Source organism: Alexandromys fortis, unplaced genomic scaffold (assembly GCF_014885135.2).
Source record: "Alexandromys fortis isolate MF-2015 unplaced genomic scaffold, M_Fortis_MF-2015_v1.1 scaffold_18, whole genome shotgun sequence".
Taxonomy (NCBI): Eukaryota; Metazoa; Chordata; class Mammalia; order Rodentia; family Cricetidae; genus Alexandromys; species Alexandromys fortis.
In genome coordinates this window covers 3,510,654-3,533,678 of record NW_026067897.1, presented here as the reverse complement: position 1 = coordinate 3,533,678, position 23,025 = coordinate 3,510,654, and the positions used below count along the sequence as shown (strand labels likewise).

At 42.0% G+C, this 23,025-nt stretch overlaps 1 protein-coding gene across 9 annotated transcripts in view; it reads left to right on the top strand.

The window, feature by feature from the left end:
* Runx1t1 (RUNX1 partner transcriptional co-repressor 1) overlaps nt 1-17,750 on the top strand; it is a 159,427-nt gene extending 141,677 nt beyond the window's left edge. For all 9 annotated transcript variants that reach the window (XM_050166426.1, XM_050166435.1, XM_050166417.1 and 6 more), the window contains 2 exons: nt 4,090-4,280; nt 13,788-17,750. In XM_050166426.1, the coding sequence (XP_050022383.1) occupies nt 4,090-4,280; nt 13,788-14,063 (467 nt within the window). In that variant the 3' untranslated portion in view covers nt 14,064-17,750. The remainder of the gene's footprint in view (nt 1-4,089; nt 4,281-13,787) is intronic.
* The last annotated feature ends 5,275 nt before the right edge of the window (nt 17,751-23,025 follow it).

Sequence of the window (23,025 nt, the reverse complement as noted above, 5' to 3'; positions counted from 1 at the left end):
AAAAAAAAAAAAAAAAAAAAAAAAAAAACCCAGAAGATAAAAGAGAAGTCTGGCTCATGAGCTGAGGAAGTCACAAGTGATGGCTGTGGCTTTGAGCTGCTTAAATTTCAGCGGGTGAGACAGCTTCTCTTGGTGGTACAAAACTGAGGACCATGGCCAGTTCCAGCCACCCATCACAGGGGCGCAGAACTGGCGTGCTGAGTCTCAGAGAGTCTCTGTCGCTCTTATTCCTGTCTTTCTGCAGAAGGTTTCTGTTTAGGTTTTGACTGAATTCAGTTATTTGGAATTCTTTATCACCTGCTGAATATGTGATCACGTGCACGTTAGCCACGTATTTTATCTAAGAGTGATAGCAACCTTCCCAAATCTGATAGAATTTTTAAGTTTCGTAGCTGAGGTGAAGAGCTAGGAGGCTCTCCCCGGGTCCTGTCGACAAAGCAGATGAATTGCGAGTGCAGCTTTCCTTCTTCCTAGCTTGGACCCACTTGTACTAACGGTCTCAGTGTTCTCCCAGATTGTTACTAACTGAAGGACTGAAGTGCCGTCCAACCCCAAGAAGTTGTTGCGTCTTCCCATTCCTTTCCTTTTCACTTTTAAAACCCCCTTTAAGCTTCCAAGGCTTGCTATTCCAATAAGAGGTACAGAGAATTGTCATTATGGACAAGAAAAGGATGAAAAATGTCTTTCTCTGTTCCCCGTAGTTACCTGTATTTAGGTTAAATTCTTGATAATTCCTACAGAAAATTGACTGTGAGGACTTGTGTAATCCAGATTTCTTTTGCGCTGCCTGCTCATTTGCATTGTGTCGCTGATAAGCAGGAGCAGTTTTTTCTTGAATCCACCACCCTTTCTAGAAAGCCAGCATGAACAGCAAGGTGTAGAGCAAGCAGTTGCCGGCCGATTCAGTAGTGCGGTTTGCATTTTGCAGTTCATCAAAGTTGTGCTCTTTTCTTCGGTTTTCTTACTTGATATGTGGGAGTCTACTGAGTCCATCATGACTGCTTCTTCAGTTGCTTTTGTGTCTCTGCACCCAGTCTTGATATAGTTTAGGTTCATGGGCTGAGAAGTCGAGAGAAAGGTGTTGTTTCCGTTGTTCCCGTGCAATGCAGAAGAGGGAGTGAACTTTGCGGGGAGAGTGTAGATTATTTCTCCATGAATCATTCATCTCTACTCTGTCTTCTTTCTAAGACATTGTTCTGTTGTGATGCAGATGCTCTTCCTCTTCTCATTTTGGCGCCACCCGCCATGCCAGAACAGTGCGGACTACCTTTCTATAGATGGATGTTAAAACTTAAGGTGTGGATGGCAGATTTATCTAGACAGTTCCATTGAAGTGCTTGTAATATTTTCCTGGACAGACTTCTTCGAAAGCAGGTGTAGAGTTTCCAGTGCAGGTCAAGGGTTCAGAGTTGCCAGTGTGTGTCAAACTGTCCAGTATCCGAGAACACCAAAGGTAAAACGGGCCATCTACGCTCAGCTTCTTAGACTGTGGAAAGACTCTGAAATGTACCTCTGTCAGCAGAGGAACAAAAGCCAGACCCATGCATAATAGTTCACACCTGTAATCCCAGTGATGGGAAAACTGTCAGGGAGATGCAAGACGGAGCCACCCTATGCTAGAGGATGAGACCCTGACTCACAAGACCAAAGCAAACAAAGAAACACACATCAACAGCAAAAGCCCTAAACCAATAAACAAACCTGCCTTCCTGTTTCTTTAAGAGCAACTTGTAAGTGTGCCTTTGCCACAGAAGTGCTAAGTATTATTTTCATGGCCAAAGCTGACTTAGGCAGAGTGAGCGATGTGTGAACAGTCCTGGCTGGGCACAGCGCTCAAGCTACTGTGTGTGTGGTACTATCAATGCATTGTCTACAGGACACTGTAATCACAAAAGCAAATACTTTCAAATCTTTTCCAGTTCTTATGTCATTTTAGTTTGAAATGATTTTAAATTTTCATAAAATATTTCCAAAAAAAGTAATCACAATTTCTTTCTGCTTTTATCCACTCCTCATTTTATGACATTTGTGTATATTGTCTTCATTCTCCCTTTCCCACTTTTGCCTTTCCCTCTGGACACACACACACACACACACACACACACACACCACACAGAGGGGGGAGACCCTATGTAAATTCTGTATATTGCTCCAATGATAGCTTAACGACATTTAATTCACATTTTTTTTAAAAAAAATTACAAATCCTAACAAACATTGAAGGCCACATCCACTTTCTCTAAAAGTCGTATTTTTCAGTGCAAGATAACAAAGGAGCTCAAAAGTTACACCGGATCCTTATAAAACTGGAGGGGAAAAAAAAAATCAAACATAAAAGTAGTTCCAAAATTGTGAGTGAATGTTTTTCTTCAGTATATTTCTTTTCAAAGGATCAGAGAATGCTTGCTGTTGGTAATAAATATTCAAGCACCTTGCAAATGTCCTACCAATTCTCTTTGCTGATCTGTACTTGCCTGTGGGATTAGAATAGGAATGCATAATTTAAATATAAATTGCCTTATTTGCATATACAATTAGTCAAGCTACAGCTTTGATCCTAAGCAAAAATTATTGTCCTGTATTACAACTTAGATAGAATTTTAATTCACCTTGAATATTCAAACTAAATTAGACCCTGGCTGTATAGTTCGAAGGGCAGCACTTCCCCGGAGCCCTGAGTCAGTTATGATAGGCTAATCAAGGCAGCTTTTGCCTCTTGGTAAAGAAGGGGCCATGAGCTGTGTACAATGCTCTGATTCTATCCAGATTTCCAGGGTTTACCTTGCAGGAGCTAACAGAGGATTAGCATGGCTTAGTTAATATTTTCTATCTGGATCTCTCTTTTCGAGTAGAGTGTAGGCAACTTAGCCAGACAAGTAATTTAAGGAAAGTCCTTTAGGAAGGATGGCAGGAGGGGCCTTCTGGTGGCCTGTAGGTCACGCACTGTAGAATCAACTGCAAGGCTTGAAGAACCCTGAGAGGACTTGCAGCTCCTACACTCCCAATCTACAGTAAAACATTTTTATTGGGAATGTATATTTTTAATTAAACAGAACATTTAATTAAGGTGCTTTTTAAGTGGGTGAAACAATTAAGTGCAAACACTTGAATGAAACATGTCATAATTAGTTTTAATAGAGTGTTAATTGGTAGTAGGTTTGCCAAGTTAATAATTACTGCTTATTAAATTTTCAATTAATCATTGTCATTTTGTGTTGAATAAAGATGAAAATTAGATAAACTAATTCAGGAGGAGGGTATTTTTACCTTGTTAATTAGAACAGTTAATATTTTAAAAGTGGGAAGTACTTGTTTTAGGTGTCAATCTTCTGCCTTACAGTGGTTGACTCTTTGCATCTTGACTGCAGCCAAACAGATAATTGGACACCTTGTAGGTTTGCTGTCAGGCCCGGCTGTGTGGCTTGTGGTGTGACTCGGTTTTGTTTGTCCAATGCAACAGTTGGTTGTCCCAAACTACTGGATATATTTGAAGTAGACAGAGAGCAGCCAGAAACTTAGAAATGACAAGGTTCTTTGTAAAAATCTGGATCATTTACTCTGTAGAAGCACATATCTGTATTATTCAAGAAAGGACAAGAAAAGGAAAACTGTGCCACCTTACCCTTTAGCCCAGGCTGGATCCTACTTTGTAGTCCAGGCTGGACCCTACCCTATAGCCCAGGCTGGTCTTGAAGTCCTGAATATTGTGGTTACAGGCATTCACCATGATGTCAGTCTAGAAAACTGGTTCCTTGTGTATCTGGCTGATCTTTACAAGTTCTGTGTGGACATTCTTGCCTCTCTACGTGCTCTAGAATCGTCTCTGGAAGCACTATGGTGGGAGAAAAGTTAAGGAAAGATGTATGCATTAAAAATATTGCCAAGAAGGTCATGCCAAAGAAAAATTCTCACTTTTGATTTTCTAAATGAGTTTAAGTGTTTGGATTGATCTTTAGATGGGCAGAACTGTCCCGGCTTGTGGACGAGAGCTAGGTCTGTTCTGTGAAATTCTGTTAAGAAGGGATGGCTGTCTCTAGTGCTGGGCTAACCCAGGGATGTTCTGTCCTTTGGTCTGGCCTTACATCACAGAGGAGGCTGTGAACGAGGTGAAGCGACAGGCAATGACGGAGCTGCAGAAGGCTGTGTCTGAGGCTGAGAGGAAAGCCCACGACATGATTACCACAGAGCGGGCCAAGATGGAACGTACGGTGGCTGAGGCCAAGCGGCAGGCAGCAGAGGACGCTCTGGCGGTCATCAACCAGCAAGAAGACTCCAGCGAGGTAAGGTCTTTCGGGGGCGCCCCTACCAAGGATTGGACAGATCACGGGGAAAATCTAGGCATTGATGGGCTGACTTAAGGCAGATGTAAGCTTAGTTACTCATTAACCAGTTGGAAGAAAAGTTCTCAGACCAAGGTGTTGTGATGTATTTGGTAAACAAAACACCGAGGAAGTTTTCTTTTGATCTGTGTGTTTGGTGCGTGTGTAACTGTGGATGTGGATGTGTGTGTGTGCACACGTGCACACAGCGCACGCCATGGCAAATAAACTTCAGTCAGAAAATAACCTTAGCTGCTAGTCTCTTCCTGCTTCCTTGTTTTATGCAGGGTCTCTTTATTTGCATCTGTACAGATTTCAGTTTATGGACTTGTAAGGGGGAGTCTCCCACTCCATGCCCAATCTGCACAGTGAGGTGCTATGATTATAAGCGTGTGCACTGCCCTGGACAGGGTTTACATGGGTTCTGGGGGTTCAAGCTCTGGTCCTTACTTGTGTGGAAAGTACTTTTCTAACTGAGCTGTCTCCCCAGCTCCTCATGTGAAATACGTATCTTCTCCAAAGTTGTACTTAAAATTACTTTGATAATGAATCCTAAAGCCCAATGCTAAAGTAATGTGTGCATGATTTAAATATTTCTAAAAGATCTTAAGTATGATCTTTGCTTTCATGTGATCTATCATTAACCATTGTGCAGTCCTACCATGACATTGCTTTCTGTGTAATATTATTGAGTGTTATTCCAGTATAGTTATTTCTACACATCCACAGCCACACACATGCACTCACTCAGGGCCTAATGACCCAAGGAACTGGTGAGTAAACAGCTAAAATGTGGCAGAATGTTTAAAACATATAGCCCATAGACTCTCAACAGCATAGAATTGTTCCACGTTAATTAATATAGCACACAATCTTCAACTCCGAAATAACTCCAGATAAAAAGCTGCCATTAGCTCGTCTCACAAAGCTGAGCTAGCGGAGGCACAGGCTGATAAATCAATGCCCCACGACAATACGTGTCTATACTTTGGGAGGGAGGGTAAGGATTTAATTTGTAGCAGGCTTTTCTACAGATGAAAGAACCTGCGGGAATCACTCAGTGCCCAGAGTTTTTATTTAATGTGTAGCAGATGAATAACAGGGGGACAAAAGGAATTGATTTCCAACATTTAGAAGTTTTTCAGGAAGAGAGGGGCAGAGGGAAGTTTATCTTCCTTTATAGGCTGACTTTTCTATTGTTGTATTAAACTAGACAGAAATTCAGCTTTCCTGGCATCACGCCATTAAGAATAATAAGGACTTTGTTTTGTTTCTGTGGTTTTTTTTTTTGAAAGTTCATGAATGTCTACTGAAGAGGGTGTATGCAAGTTGGTGATGTCATAAGGAACACTTATCATCCTGTATGCATTTTTATTTTCACACAAGCATTTTAGGCCTGATGTGCCTTTTTAGAGTGTTTGTCGAGGGCTGACTTCTTAATGCCTAGGAAGGAAATGAGTTCATATGCTTCCAGCCAGGCAGTCGCGTGTGAGATTCCTTCAGTTTCTCTACATGTTGTGTCTTTCCTATAAAACCATGTGGAAAAAAACCATGATGGTGACAGTGGTCTCGGCATTACAAACACAGTGTATTAAATGGACCTCAACGTTGAGGCCTAGTCCTTCCCAGGATTCCTCCAACAACCTAGAGGGCTCTGGTTTCCTCAGGCTAGGACACGCCCAGTCTGGTTCTCTTGTTGATTGGCCCATTAAATAGGGAATCTGCCGGAAATGTGAGGTCCAGCCTATCTCACGACAGATTCCTTACAACTCATAATTCTCACCTATTTCTGATGCTTTGAATTTTCTTGAACATTAACCATTTGACCGCAAATAAGGTGCAAGTAACAATGAGTTTTAGATAATTTATGATATTTTAAAAGTAAAAATAAGAAGTCTGGTATGGTAGAAGCTGGTTGAAAAAATTTATACATTATTATTAAGTTTAACAGTTGTTTGTTGATTTTTTTTTTAAATCTCACAAATTAATAGGCCTTCTTTGTTTGACTCTGAAGGGAAGTAGCACACACGCAGGAACACATGCACTACTTAACGCTCCCCATTTATTTATTTATTCTTTCGTTGTTTATTTGTTTTTGTTTTTTTGATACAGGGTTTCTCTGTGTAACAACTCTGGCTCTCCTGGAACTAGCTCTTATAGACCAGACTGGTCTTGAACTCACAGAGATCCACCTGCCTCTGCCTCTGAAGTGCTGGGATTAAAGGTGTGCACCACCACCACTTGTCTTATTTATTTATGTTTATATTAAATTATTGAGCTTTTTTATGTATTAGGGATAGTGCTGGCCCTGAGAATCCCACAGTCTTCTTCTCACATTGACTGCAGTTCACCAAGAGAGCTAAGTAATTGAATTATGGTGAACCTCAAAGATGAAAGCTTCTGTTGTGGAAGGATAATCAGGTAGACTGACCGTTGTGACTGCTGCTCTTTCCTTAGGCCATAGTAATGTCCCTGCAGGGAAGAAACGGCAAGGTGGGGGCAGTTTATAGATGACATGGCTGGTGAGTTCTTAGAGGGGACACTCAGGCTGAGATGAGGCAAGGGATTCCTGGAAACTAAAAGGAGGGGCTGTCTCTGTTTGGGGTCAAGATAAGGAAGATGGTTGTAGTGGTGGTGGGGGCTGGGGGTGAGCAGTAATTTTAGATAGGCTGGCTGAAACTCAGGAGATGAATTTTCACACGGGGTCCTCTTCATACATCCGAAGACCAGATATGAACCACATTTAAAACCTTGCTGAAGGACTGGGCAAGTAGCTAAGTGGATAGGGCTCTTACCTATGGGGCCGGAGCTCTGTGTTTGATCTTTAGCAACTCATCAAACCCAGACTGATGATGCTTGCCTTAATCTCAGCACTCTAGAATTAGAGGCAGGAAGTTCAAGGTCATCCTTCACTAAGTAGTAAGTTTGGAGCCAGCATGAGCTACATGGTGCTATGTTTGAAAAACAATAATAACAAAGAGAAAAAAGACAAAACAAAAATATGTACTAGATTTGATCTATCCATGGTGTTTGGGGAAACAATAGAACAGGTAGCCTACGCTTGGGTATTTTGTGCTGTGCATATAAACAATACTAGTTAACACATTTTAAAAGCTCTAGTGAATTATTAAGTCTAGCTGGATAGACAAGTCTTTACAATGGAAATAATAAAAAGAATAGAAGCTTATGAGGTTCACTTTATCCAGTGTTAAAATTAGGATTCTCCATTGTTGAACATGGTGTTAGTTGAGTACATGGATGCATAGTATGGAGCTGCCATGCTCAGGTACTTTAGAGCGTCCCACACTACTCTCAAATGTGCTTGTTAGGATAGTAAATTACATTGCAACCACACTTGAACATCATGCTCACCTGGCTGCATAATCAACTGTTCTTGTAACTAGAAGAACCTAAGAGTAGAACCCAAAAGTCTTTTAAAAAAAAAAAAAAAACGACAAAATAAAATATAAATCAAATAAAACAAAATCATGAGATCCGTGCTGGACAAGGCAACCCAGGAAGTCCACAGTCGGGGAGTATTGCCTGGGGAGGCAGTGGGAGCTCTGGAAGCAGGTTGGAGTCATTGGTTTGTGGCTGACTGTGGACACTAGATTGGGAAGAACAGGACAGTTCTTTATGCCAGCCCCTGCTTTCAAACACCCCAAGGGAATAAAGAGGAAGTCACAGTAGAAGAAGCAGAAGCATCTTGGAAACCAAAATCAGCAGCGACTTCAGCAAGCGAGAGTCTGAGAGGATGGAGGAAAGGCTGCCCGGCACTAAGGAGGCTCTCTCCCTGTAGCTCTCAATTAGCTCTCAATGCCTGTGGGCGAAGGCAGTTAACGTGGAGGATGTGCAAGCTTTCAGATCTAGTAGTGCAGAGGCACTGCATCCAGAGCAGGAACTAAACCCCCATCTTCATTGCAGCCAGTGCTAAGAGGTGGGGTGACCCCCTCTGTGCACGCAGACCCTCAGGCTCTGTGCTCATCCCTGCCATGACTATGAGCCACACTGCAGCTCCTGTATTTGCTCCAAGAGCTAAAGCCATTTGCCTGTGGCTTTAATACCACTCGACAGTGGCACTGAAAATGAAACCCAGGCTGCCCTGACTCTGAAGCCTGTGCCATTTGGGTTACCTACCATGATATCTTGTCTTCGCTGGCTCATGATCCAGCCTGCACCCACCGTAGGGAACGATGTTCTCTTCTAACCAGTGGCGCCACAGTGGGACCTAAGAAAAGGTCTTACTTGGGCAGAGGGGGGCTTTTTGCAAAGAGTGTTTGATTGACAGTCTAAATGCCAGCTGGGGATTAGGGAGGTCTTACACCTTGGCTATCTAGTTTCTTCTCTTTGTAACTTGGAAGAAATCTTTTAATGCAAAAGTTAAAAAACTCTTAAGGCCTCAGGATCCTGGACTGCAAAATACCCCTGAGCATGGCTTTTAAAGGTCAAATGCAATGTGGGGGTCTAGCATGTGATCTCCTTGTGGGTTCAGGTCAGCAGGTTGCTTGGTAAAGTTTTGTTTTTATAGAATCAGTAGAGGAGCCTTTGCTTTTGTGGATTGTAGTTAGAACGATTTTATTTCAGTGTCTTGAGCACCAGTTACAGAAAAGACCTAGTGAAAAAGACAGTCATTGGGCAGAAAGCCTTTGTCTCCCAGAAAAATAATTTTCAACAGTGAAGACTAGAAGGGTGCATTTTGCTGCTAGGACAGTCAGATTATTCTCTGTATATCTAAATGACAAGATAAAGGAACTAGTTCTCCTGCCCCAAGGGACAAAGGGGATTTCTGATAGAGAAAAAGTATAGGACCTTTGCTATAAACTTCTGGCATCCAGAATCTTCCATCTATCCTTGCTATATATCTGTATATAACAGTGTGTTTAATGTATTCTGCAAAGAGGAACTTTATGTCCGGCCTTGATTCTTCACCTGTATCCCAGGGCAACTTGGCATGGGCAAAAGCAATTATTTTAGCTTATGGTTTCAGAGGGATAGAAGTCTATCGTGGCGGGAGGCACGGCTCGTGACCAGGAAGCTGAGAGCTCACATCCTCAACTGCAGGCATGAAGCAGAGGAAGTCAACTGGGAGTAGAGTAGACTCCTCCCACTCCACCACCAGTGCCTTACTTCCCCAGCAAGACCACACCTCCTACACCTCCACAAACAGCACCACCAATGGGGGCTGAAGGTTCGGATGCCCCGGGATATGGGAAATATCTCTCAGCCAAGCTACCACACAGGCTTCCTCCATTTCCAGATGAGAGGTTCATGGTCAGAACTGCTGGTCAGGCATCAGCTGCCTAGGCATAGACGCAAACAGGAAATTGAGTACAGTTATCCAAGAGAAATGATACAATTGGCCTTTTAAGGTTTCTGATGGGGTTTTAATAAAGTGTCCACGTGGGAGTTTTTCTTTTCTTTTCCTTTCTTTTTTCTTTCTCTCTCTCTCTTTCTCTTTCCTCCTTTCTTTCTTTCTTTCTTCTTTTTTTTTTACTTGTGCATGCATTAAATTTTCCTATATACTCATTGGAATGCAGTGTGAAGGGCAATAAAATATGCAAGTTTTTAAAAATTTTAATCCTGAAAGATCATTCAGCTGCTCTTTGTTGCTCCTCTGAATGGGAAGAAAGGACTTTAGAGTGGAGCTGGAGAGAAACTGCTCAGGGCCTTCAGCTCTTGGACCAGAACCAGGAAGGACTACGGCAAGAGGCCTGGGCTCTCAGCAGCTCCACTATCCGAAACATCTGTTTCTGCATTTGGCTCAATTCCATGGCTTTTTTTTTTATATTTGTAAAATTGTTCCCATCTTTGCAAACACTTTAAAAAATAAAGAAGTCCCCATTCTGTCTCCTTGTTCCCCTCCCCAGCACATGCATTTGTAATTACCTGGTTTAGTCTGTGTGTTTAATCAGTTTAAATTGAGAATGTTGCGTACATCTGATTTCAATCTGAGGGAGCCATTGAGCACTGGGCAGTTACCACCCTGGAGCCTGCCAAAATGTGCCTCTGCCAAAACACGATAGAACTCACACCGGGGTATTTCCTAAAGACGCCACTTGACTCAGATTATATGTTTAATTTCCTTAAAATGTTGTTTTGGATTTGGGTCTCTGTTCCCTAATTGGGATTTTCTGATGTAATTTAGGAATATCGCTTATTTGATGAGTGGGTTCCAGGACCCAGCTGGCAATCTCCTGAAAGCTAAACCCCACAGAAGTAAACTTCACTACGAGCACAGAGTGTGGCCCCTCGAGCTTCGCAAGCTGGGCCGGGCCCACATTTATTGACAATTTCATGGAAAAAACGTCCACGCACTGCAGTGAAGTTCAGCTTGGGAGAGGAAGGCTTCCTCTTGTGGCCATGGTCAGAGTTGGTGCCTATTTTGAGATTTTCTTTTCCTTTTGTGTTCTTTGGAGAATGGCTCTTTGAGATCCCATTAAAGTAGCCCACGCGTAGCCTCAGCCTCCTGATGGAGTTAAGAGGAGGGACCTATCACACCTGGCTCCTGGAGACATTTCATCTTCATTTAATTGAACTAGAAAAAGAAGTTAAATTGTAGGTACTGACTGTTCCTTGAAGATTTGCTTTACTAGCAATAGTCCCCTATCAACTAACTTTGTAGACTGAGATTATAGATTGTGATTTGTGATTTTTTTTCCCCTAGTACTGGAATTTCTGAAGGAATAAGGATTTAAGACACAGAGCAGAACTTTTTCCAACGTGTGTATGTGTGTGTTTGTGTGAGTGTGTGTGTGTGTTGTAGATCAGAGAACAGCACGAAAGAGTGGGGTCTCATCTTCCACCACATTGAAGCAGAGTCCCTCTCATTTCTGGGGCTGTGGTGCATCCTCCTGGGTAGCCAGCACTTGTGTGCCTGGCCACACTACAACATCTGTCTGTTCACATGTTCCTGGATGGAACTCAGGTCATCAGACTTACACAGAGCACGCTTTTATCCACTGAGCCATCTCCTTAGTCTTTTCTGTAGGCTTAGAACTGGAGTTCTTGAAATTCTTAGCCTCTGACCCTTGAGAGTCTTCAGGATCCCCTTGTTAGCAGTTAATGTAATTTCTGAAAATCCCTATATATTCTTCACAGTGGAATAAAGCTTTGCTTGTCAGGGAAATAGTCTGACATTCCAGCTTTTTTTTTTTTACATTCCAGTGTTTTTAATAGACTCATGAGCCATCTCTAGACATACCCCCAACATAATGAGCCCTATAAATACAGAGAACACAGTTAGGAACCATACAGTATCTCGGTAATTACTTTAAAATGTGATTTAATTGCGATGTAATCACAACTGTCAACTGTTTGTATTATTAGATTATTGCTAAAAATCTGTTTTGCAGCTGGGTATTGGTGGCCCATGCCTTTATTAACCCAGCATTCAAGAGGCAGAGACAGGCAGATCTCTGTGAGTTCAAGGGCAGCCTAGTGTACAAGAGCTAGTTCCAGGACAGGTTATAGGCTCCAAAGCTACAGAGAAACCCTATATCAGAACAACAACAACAACAAAAAGTTTTGCCAGAAACTAATCGAAACCATTGACAAAAGCTGAGGATGTAGCGGAGTGGGAGAACACCTGGTTAGTGTGTGGAAGACCCTGGTTTCATCCCGGGCACTGCAAAACAGAACCAGGGCACAGGAAACTCAGTGGAGTAATGCTACGGCCACCTGACAGAGCACTTCACAGTGGAATTAGTCTTCCCCAGGAGCTAGAAACATGTTTTACTCATGAGATGAACATTTCGGTATGGCTTTCTCAGGTGCTGTCCCTCCTGCTGGAAGCATCTCTGAGAGAATCGTCACAGTTGGTCCCCACCCCTTTGCCTTTGCCCCACACGGGTGGCCTCCAGTCTCTAGGACGTCTGTGCTCTGTCTGGTTCACGAGCTGTTTATCTTAGCCTGGCAATCTCAGAGGTCGCCTCATTTCTGCGTTTCTCTGTCTTGCCACCTGAAGCTGGCAGCTGGTTTTTCAGGGGTTCCTCCTCCCGATGCACAGCTCCAACTTCTCTGAGTCACAGGGGAGCTCTGCCAGCTGGGAAACGCTGTATCCAAGTAGAACTGTTATTCACCCAGTCTTAGGATTTCTTACCTTTCAAGACTAAATTAGGCATCAACTCATGTGTTCATTTCACAAGGTTTTTTTTTTGTTTTATTTATTTATTTTTTTTTTTATTTATTTATTTATTTATTTATTTATTTATTTATTTATTTATTTATTTATTTATTTTTGAGCATCTCCTCCCTGTCAGGCTAAGAAGCATTTATCATAGATTTGTTTCAGAGATGATTCCCTTCCAGTTGCTGAGGTAAAGAGTGGTATTCTAAGATTAACCTTGTGTTTGGTTGTTAGGGTTACTGAATGGATTCTGTGGAAAGAGCTAACTCTCCAGAGAGCCCACTACTGCTCTGCCATATCCCGTCCAGGCTGGGATGGGACAGGGAACAGAACCCTTCCTCTCATGTTCAATAAGTCCAGTATTGTGGTCCTCTAGTTCCTTTGGGGTCCATGTTAGTATCCAGAAGGAGAAAGCCTTTCCCCAGAGTACTGGATGTGTACCTAGCCATTCCACAATTGGTGCGAGAAGAACAAAAGTTGGGAAGTGGAGGTTAGCATTAGTATAGCATGGATAATTTACTACATATGGAAATAGCCAAATCCAGGAAGAAGGCGTTTTTCTGATAAACGATGGATCCTCAGCCATTTTCGTCAATGCAGTAGCCATTGCTGACAGAAAAAAATGAGACAACTGAGCCTGAATTGAGAAAATTCAGTACCTCCTTAGGGGATACTGGAAATGTTTCCCTTAGCCTGGAAGTGCAGGTTAACACGCGAGCACCTGGGTGACCAGGGCAGCACACATGAAGAAGAGCTAGGAGAGCTTGACATGTGGTCTGTGTGCTAGCAGTGAAGACTGAGTCGGGAGCATGACGGGTCTCTCCTGATAGAATGGAGAGCTAGCAGTAACGTGAACAAAACGACGAGTGGCCATTAGCCAAAGCCCTGGTAGGAACCAGCTAGCCCATCCAGAGCAGCTGCAGGGGCCAGGACATCAGCCAAAAGAACCAGATAGCCCATCCAGAACAGCCCACATCAGCCAGGGGTAGGGCTTTTTGACCCGGTGCCCTCCCATGAATGTGGCTTGCCTGGAGCTGTGGCCCCTTGTTGAGGAACAGAGCACTGGCCAACACTGCTGCCCACACTTCCTCCTCTCAGCTTCAAGCTTCTGGATGCCAGAGTTACAGGCCAGGAGAAGGAAGCAGGCTGGAGAGGAAAGAGAGGGTTGCGCTGTGGCGCAATTGGAAGTTCAGCCCAGGGGAGGTTACACCAGCGCTGAAGCCTTCAGAATTGTCCATTTTGTGTCTGTAGTTCTTGAAGCTGTAGGCACAGCAACAGCTCCCAGGTTTACTAGATTTTCCCACCAATGAAACATTCACCTGGTGTCTCTCCTCCTTCTTTAGAGTTGCTGGAACTGTGGCCGGAAAGCAAGCGAGACCTGCAGTGGCTGTAACACCGCCCGGTACTGTGGCTCCTTTTGCCAGCATAAAGACTGGGAGAAGCACCACCACATCTGTGGACAGACCCTGCAGGCCCCACAGCAGGGAGACACGCCTGCAGGCAGCTCCTCAGTCACACCCAGCAGTGGGGCTGGGAGCCCAATGGACACACCACCAGCAGCCACGCCCAGGTCGACCACCCCGGGAACACCCTCCACCATAGAGACAACGCCTCGCTAGACCTAAGCTCGGACTGTCAGAGGAAAGACACCGCAACCAACACGAAAGCAATTCCTCATCCTCAGATGCTCAAAGCTGTTTTTCTGTTTGTTTGTTTGTTTATAGATGAACTATCTATCTTATTTCAGTACTTTCAGCAAGAGAGAACCTAACTGTATCTTTTGAGGCGGTAGTAAAACACAGAGGGCCAGTAACGGGTCGTAATGACTTACTGTGGATAACAAAGATATCTTTTTAGAGAACTGAAAAAAGGAAAGAATATAACGTGAAATGCTAGATTTGACCTCCTCCCTGTTATTTCCAAGTAGCTGGGATTTTAAACTAGATGACCTCATTAACCAATGCTTTACCAAGCAGCAAACCAAGAGATTGTTCATTGCTGTTGAAAGCAAAAATGCTAATATTAAAAGTCACAGTGTTCTTTATATACAATAATGGAAAGAAAAAAAAGGCGATCCCTCAAGGGCACGAGTGTTGGATACAGCACTAGACATTTTAACAAGAAGATGAATGGCGTCTGTGGGTTGCTAACTGAACTTTGAAGACCCGCTACAAAACGTGCAGATGTGCAGCAGATTGGAAGGAGACACAGATGTTCGGTTTTTTTTTTTCCTGTTTCTGAAGCAAAATAATAATATCCAGGTCAACAGAATGAAAAATGAAAGATGATTTCCAGTGGGATGTATGACCACAGCAGCAAGAAAAAAAATGCCATAATACAAAGGCTCCTTTACACACGCGCGCACACACACACACACACACACACACACACTTAAGAGACAGCCTGCAGTTAATTAGCGTTCTGGCAGCTTCCAGCTCAGCCAGCTGCCCTAAATAACCCTTCAACATTTCTTCACTTTTGCAAGGTTCCACAGAGTAAGACATTGGGTCTATTCCAGCTCATTCATTTTATATTGAAAACTAGTTTTTGTTTTTTTAAAAAAAGATGGTGGCTCCAGCTCCAGCCCCCTTTCCAAAATTTTTCAACCCCACCCTGTTTGGTTTTTAATTAAAATCTAGTAGTTCTCTTGGTGTTAAACACTTCTGTCCTGTGAGGTTCCCAATGGTGTTCTTCTTGTAAATGTGTTGGCCAAATGTGAGGATGCGTTGTAGTTTATCCATATGCCCACATTTAGTCTCCTTATTCCTAGTTGGTGAGAAACCTGTATCTTTCTATGCTGCTTTTATATCTGTATGTATTAGTGATATTTCTCTAGTAGTTAAAAAAAAAGAAAAGGAAAAAAAAAACTTTTTTGGTTGTCCTCAAGAAAAGAAAAAAGAAAAGAAAAGAAGAAGCTATCTTTTGGAGCTGCTAACTCACTCTCTTATAGGGTTTTTTTCCGGAAACCAGCATGCTTCATGGAATGCTAGCATATGGGTGTTTTGTAAGAGGGGTGTACATAAATGTATTCTGCACTGTCACGATGACTCCCTGGGCATGCTCTTTTTTTTTCAAACAAAACTTTTTAAATATGCTAGAGCCATTTCACCAGTTTTAGCTGTAGCATAGAGTAGTAGTGGAATTTTTCTTTCCTTTTTTTTTCTTTATTTTTTATGAAAAAAAATTATTAGGGACTTTTTTTAAAAAAAAATAAAATAACAAGATATCCTACTTTTTAAAAAAGGACAGTGCATGCATATTGCTGTAAGGTTGTTTAAGTATTTCTAATTTTACAAAAAAAAAATGAAATCATCAGAGCTCCAAATGCTGAGGTGTAGACGGACAGCTTTAACCCTGCTGGGTGCCAGCTTATACAGTATCGGGAAGTCAGCCAAAGACTGATCTGATGGACCAAAACCAGGACTTCTGAAAAGCACCAGAAATACTTTCCAAATGATCAGCAGGTTAGCCATGTTCAGTGTGAATCCATTAACCCTTCGTTGTCCAGGGTCCAGACCGGAACTACATGTTAGTTTTGAAACCCAATAGCCCAGAATGTGGTTGTGTGCTTTAAGAGTCGGCAGAGCTGCAGGCTGTGTAGACAACCAAAGTTGACAAGGCTGGGAAGACACCACTCCACATACACACACACCAAGCATTTCTTTACAAATCGAGTACAATCCATTTGCTTGTGGGAGGGGGGTTGATGTAGCCCTTGGATACAGTTTTCAGTGGCTTTTAAGTTATCTGCATAAGAGGTGATCCTCATGGGTTTGCTTTATGTCTTGCCAATTTAAGATTTTCTTATAACATTTCCCCTGTACTTTCATATACCAGTCGGTTTTCATTCTGTTCAGGTGGTGTTGTGTTCTTTTTTGTTTTGAATGGCCTTTTAGTTCAGGAAGTTCTGATGAGCAAATCAATGCATCTATCTCTCTGCATGTTGGAAGTCCATCTGCCAGCACACCTGCTAAAGTGAAGTGAGAAGCACACAGGAGGCTCTGAACGGGTTCTGTCTTACCATGGTGCTCCCAGAATCCTTTGACCTCACTCTGCTTTCTAGTCTGCTTGTGACACTGGACAGTCCTTTCTTAGAGCTATTCTATGTTCTAGGCTACGAAGGGTTAAAGAATCCCACAAATGAGGTATGTCATACCCACACGTCTTGAGCTTGAGAAGCTGTGATGTATGTGGGACAGCACTGTTATTCTTAACACTAGTGTGTAAAATAAGGATTAGTACAGTACGTCTCATTCCTTTTTAATTCAGGGCACCCTGAGTGAAAACAAAAAAAAAAAATCCCTAACTCTGAGCTCTATCTCTAATTCCTCTTCCTCCTCCCCTCTTCCTCTTCCTCTCCTCCTGTTTTGCTACATTCTCCTCAGTGGCAAAAAGTTTCACTCTACCTCTGACAGCATGTATATTGCACCAGTAGCTAACAAAAACTGGTCTAGTCAAACCAAATGGGCACAAAAGAACCAGGATACCAAAAGTTAAGCTCATACAGCTGCAAACCATATCACTTCTTGGTAACAATGCAGACCTCATAAACCTAAAAAAAAAAAAAGAGAAAGAAAAGAAGACTTTTGTTCCTTTCCTTTCTTGCTTGTCACTTATATTCAGGCTATGTGAGAGTATTAATTTGTAGGTATTACACATTACAAAAAGTTATCTTCATTGGATAGAATTGAATGGTGGTCGCTGATAGGAATAGGGCGTCCTCTATCTCTGATCTCTCTCTTTTTTCTCTTTCTCTTTTTCTCTGTCATGAGACTGTGTGTGACAGGGCCACCTGTCTTTTTAATTTGTTTCTTAATTTCTTTTTTTTTAATGTGTAGGTGCATGTCTTGGGGATTTAAAAATTTCAAGGCTGGTTTACTTATGCAAAGCATGCCTATATCTGGAATACTTAGGGAAAGAAAGCGACTCCATGTTGTCCGAGTTCCTCAAGGGACAGAAAAAAAAAATTGGAGACTGTTGAAATGCAGATTTGAAGTAATTTTATTTTAATTATTTTGGGTTCTGCGACATTATTGTGAAAAATTAAAGTTGTTGTGCAATACTTAATTCAGACATGTACCACAAGTTAACGGTAGACTAACACTGGGGGCGGGGCTAGGCATCATGCTTTTGTCGGCACTCTTGAGCTTTGACGTCTACTATGTCTCAACTGTGGTTTCTTGTTTATCCTTTTTATTTTTTCCTTAGTTGGACTGTAATGTATGGTCTGTCAACCTGTGAATCTTTAAAGTATGATTCAGGTATTGTTGTATTCTTTACTGTGTAATAAAAATGCTTAAAAAGAAGTCTGTATTCTGTCTCCCTTATCTTCACAGTGTGCCAAAGCTGAAGCTCAGGGACCCTAGCCCGGGAAGTCAATCCTTCATGGAGCATGCCTAGTGTCTTTTCAGCTACAGCGTATGTTTCTAACATGAGTGGTTTATCCATGCGTGATGAGAGGATGTTTGTGAGGTCAAAGCAGTCACGTCTAGAAGGATATTCAGGTCCTCTATTGGAAAGGATAGCTTAGTCTGGGTCGCCTTCTTCAGAAAGGTCCATTTCCCTTCTTCTGAGTCTCTGGCTCTCAGCAGGTTGCGGCTATGCACAGATTCAGGGAGCATCCACTGAGGCAGACCTATTCATCTGTTGCCAGCATGTTCACACTTCTTTCTGTGCATTTGTCATACATGGTATGGAGTGTCTAACTTGTTTCTGAAACCCATGTTATTCCTTTAACTATATATATAAATATACATATTAATATGCCTACATTAATATATATATTCATTCTCATGCATTGGTTATAGCTTAGAATGTAGAGAACCAATCAGTCTTCTACACTAGGAACCCAATGGATTTTCATGTAGTTTTCACAACACATTTTTTTTAAGGACTGACTGTATATACTATATTGTAGCAGGATTTCCCATTTACTTGGAAGATTCCCACTATGGGCTAAAAACTAGTTTAACGGAATTAGGTGAACTATATGTGTAAGGACTGAGTCTGGATAGCTGTCACATAGATGCTTGTGAGTGGGAGGGTGGCTGAGGACCTTCTGTTCTTTTTTTTTTTTTATGCCAACTAGGTCCCCATCTCTGTCCTGAGACCTGGCTTCTCTGGCTGATCTTGAGAAACAGCTCATTTGACAGGGCGGGTGGGAGAACATGTAAAACATGGATGACTTTCATACCTCTATAACATGAACAGGCTGACTATTTTGTAGTTAAATTTTTTTCTTAGTATACCAGACCATCCTGGCTCAATTGCCTTTCCTTGTTTGTACAAATATTTTCTTTTTCTCTTCCAAGTGGAGCAGAGCAGAAACCAGACGGTATGGAGACTAGAGAGAGCCCTTGAAATAGCCCCTTTATAAACAGCCCGTGACAACAGGCGCTGTGACATATGTGTGCAACAGGCTATGCTGGACAAGTGGGAAATAGCTGAGTTTAGATGAAGGATGGGAACAAAGTCCAGCAGCTTCTGGGGGTGAGCACCACTTTCTAAATAATGTTATTGATATGTTTGATAATATTAAAACTCTGTTTGCCATGAAAAGAACACTAAGCTATTTCCCCAGAATGGGAGGGGGAAGAAATGATCAAAGAGGTGCTTTTCTGTATGGCTGTTTATATCTTTATCCCAAGGTGAATAAATAAAGTTGTACTTGCCTAAGCTTGTCCCTGGTCAGTCTATTCTCAACCACACTAGAGAAACTGGATCAGGCAAAAGCAGGAAATATATTTTCCATAAAACCTCTCCATCTACACAGACAGGGAGATAGAGCCAAAGTTGTTTTTCCTTTGCTTCTGGAATTTTCTGATTTACATAAGCTTTTGTTTAAAACACTTGCCAATTCACAGATGGGAAATCTATGGAGGGCTCTTAAGGTCACTATGCTTTACCTACAAGCATGACAGTTGAGTAGGTGGAGCTTCCAGTGGCTACGAGATGGGATGCCCCCTCTTTGTTCCCGACGCTAACTGTGTAGGGCTGGAGTTCTACCCTGCACTGGCAAGAAAGAATGAGCTGTCATGCTCTAAGTCACTAACAAACACAATTTCTGTGCCTCGGTGAAAAGAAGGAAGATGAGAGCCACGTTACCCCATAGGGATGTGGGACAGCAGGAGATACCACCGAGCTGCATAAATCAACAGCAGTTGGAGCCCTTTTCAGTACCTCATACAAGGTCAGGCACCCAATTATCACTCAATAAATATTCATTGTAAATACCTCCGTGAGTCCTCTGCTGGAATAAGGTGGGGCCATTTTCACAGAAATAAGCCAGTTGGACGTAGGAACAGGAAGTGTGAGGGCAGTGATTTAATCACCTCAGAAAGCGACTACAAGAGGAAGGTTAAGCTCTGACTGTGGCAAGTAAAGTCAAGACCACTGTTGACATACAGAGTTGATAAACACCAACGTGGGAGTGTCTACCTCATGGCTGCACGTATTAGTGACAAACAGATACTGATGGTCACAGCTCTGCATTAATTGATTCATGTAAGGTTTCACTAGTTAGGCATTAGAAATACTTTGAAATTCAGGTGCATGTAGTCCAGACTAAGAACAGTAGCCTGGGTCAGACCTCTCTACCTTGATCTGCCATCTAGGGCTGTTTAGCTTTGAAATCTCCATGTTCTGTTTTATCTTTGCCCTGTCTTATTCACACTGAGTCCCTGTACTCTCTTTAAGCCTCCCATCTCCCCTCTCATATCCACTCTACAAAACACAAATCTCTTGATATTTTCCCTTACTTCAGTATTTTCCCCATCAGGCCATACCTGTCTTCTTTCTAAAATCTGTAGATGGAGGTTTCTCTCCTGCCTAGTCCCACAGCCCTTCAGTCCCAAAGAAACATACAGAGGCTTATATTAATTATAAACTGTTTTGCCTATTAGTTCAGGATTATTACTAACTAGCTCTGATAACTTAAATTAGCCCATAATTCTTAGCTATGTATAGCCATGTGGCAGTTACCTTACTCATTGAGGCATTCTTACCTTGCTTCCTCTGCATCTGTCTGGTTACTGCAGCTCTGCCTTCCTCTTCCCAGAATTCTCCTCATCTGGTTGCCCTGCCTGTACTTCCTGCCTGGCTACTGGCCAGTCAGTGTTTTATTAAACATTCAATACAAGTGACAAAATTACAGTTTACAAGAGCTTTATCCCACAGCATTTCTTGGATGTTCTTGTATGAACCATCTTGAAAGTGAGAGAAAGGTGTACCACCCCCGTGATTGTGTGTTGAAGGTTGAGATGGCAGCTTATATACAACTGTTGGGAGCCACCTTTTTTGTGGTGACTCTTGCCTCAGTCCTAGGCATGGTGAGTTCATATATTCCAGAGTTGGGGCATGAGGATTAGAAAAGTTAGGTAGGAGGAACAGAGATGAGAAAGAAACACAGAGACATAGGACAGTAATGGGAGGACCACTCATTCTCTACTGCATACTGAATTCTGAGTATGCACACACTTTTTACACACTTTTATACAAAAGGGGGAAGAAGGCTAAAGATTGCTTTAATGTGATACAATGAACAACCAGAAGAGTTACTTGCTGCAGCACTTGAAACACCAAGCAACTATATCTGGAATTAAGCATTCTGTTGTGTAGGCAGTGAACCCACTCTAGACCAAGTATCCTCAAGGCAGTTGCTCCCAAGGTCAAACCTCCTATTTCAAAAGAAGGAGCAGAAGTGTGCTTGAATTCTCTGACCTTAGTCAGGGTGGAACAGATCTACTTCTATGGGCCATATTAATGTCCAAAACACCAAGTAACCACACCCTAGGTTGGGGTGGGTAGCCACAGTGGTCAACAACTTTGAGCGAGTAAAATTAACTCAAACTCTCTGACCTTTTGACAAGGTAGAATGGGCTCGCATTTTTGGTCCTCCCCACAAACAGTGTTACTACCATGACGGTACAAGGAATAATTGAGCACATATTTCCCTCCATGTAGAATTGTTTTCAAATTTTGTAGGGAGACAATGCTATCTCTTTGTACTCCTTGCTTTTCAACATAGTCTGAAGCTTTCCTACATTCAAGCGATTCCTTGAGAGATCACCACAGTTGCCTCTTGACTTTCTGGACATGGGAAGAAAAAAGGCTTTTTTTTTTTTTAATTTTCTTTCTTTGAAAGCTAACAACAACAAAAGGACTGTGCATATATTTCTGAGCTTTTCTAGCATGTATGAAGCCCTGGTTTTAATCCTAAGCATCAGGAAAAAATCTAAACAGTAACAAAACCCTAACTAAACAGGTACATTATATAATATCCTCCTATAGGTTATGTGTGTGTGTATATATATATATATATATATATTTAAAAAGTAGAAGAAAGTATTTTTAATGTTTTTACCGTAAATAATAAATGTTTGCGATAAATGGGCTTAACCTGATTTGAAAATTGTGTGATGCATGCATGTGTCAAAATATTTCATATTAATTATACTTATAATATGCACAATTTTGTATTTATGTTTTCAATTCAAAAGATATACTTAACTAAAAATTAACAAAGTCTAACAAAACAAGCAATCTTTCAACAGCAAGGATCACTTCAGTATTAGAGAACAGTTTATTATTGCTGAATACCTTCTCTGAGCAGCTCCGTGAAGATTATCTGGCTGTTGAGAGAGGTAAATCAGACTCTTCTCATAGATGTTTATGGATTAGAACAGCCTCTTTGTCTCCAAGGCTTCTGTTCTGATGTTAGAGAATAAGAAACAAGTGTTACATAGCAGTTTACTTCAAAATGAAAACTTTTCATGTCGTGGGGACTTCAAGACACAGGGTTTTATTACGGAGGAAAAAGAGGATTTTCTAAGCAGTAGTTCCCAATCTGTAGGTCGTGACCCCTTCAGATATCCTGTCTACCAGAGATTTACATGATCATTCGTAGCAGTACAATCACAGTTGTGAAGTGGCAGTGAAATACTTGGGAGTCACCATCAAAGAGGAACTGTGTTAAGGGTCATAGCATTAGGAAGTTGGAGAACCATTGTTCTAAAGGAAAGTAAAATACTCCATCCTGGGAAGCACCTTAAGCTCAGGAAGAAAATGACTGGAAGGCTTCAGGAAGCTCCTGTAACTGAGCAGATTCAATAGGTCCCTTCCTCCCCAGGTTATATAAGCAGAAGGACTGCAGAGACACTTAGAAAGCAGAGCCGCCTAGTAGCAGCCCCACTAGATCAGCGGCCTGAAAGAAACATTGAAGAAGCAGAGACAATGTGAACTTCCTAGACTAAACAGTGACAAGCCAGGTGGCCTAGAAGAATCAGAGACTAGCATTAAGAAGGCAACTGGGCAACTGGGACACTCCACCTTACTGTGCTACTTGTAAGCCCTATATCATGTTCCAGGTTTCATCTTTCGTGACCCATCATCCATGCGGAAGTGAACTTTGGTGATTCGTCTTAGTCATGTCTCGTCCTGTAAGTCATCCCTCACCCATATAAACTCATTGGTTCACTAAGTTGACCCTGGTGATATCCTCTGGTCCGTTGTTGGTTCCCTATCTGGGATGAATAGACATTTGTTATGTCTGACTGGGAACCATAATTAGGTAATCCAGTAACT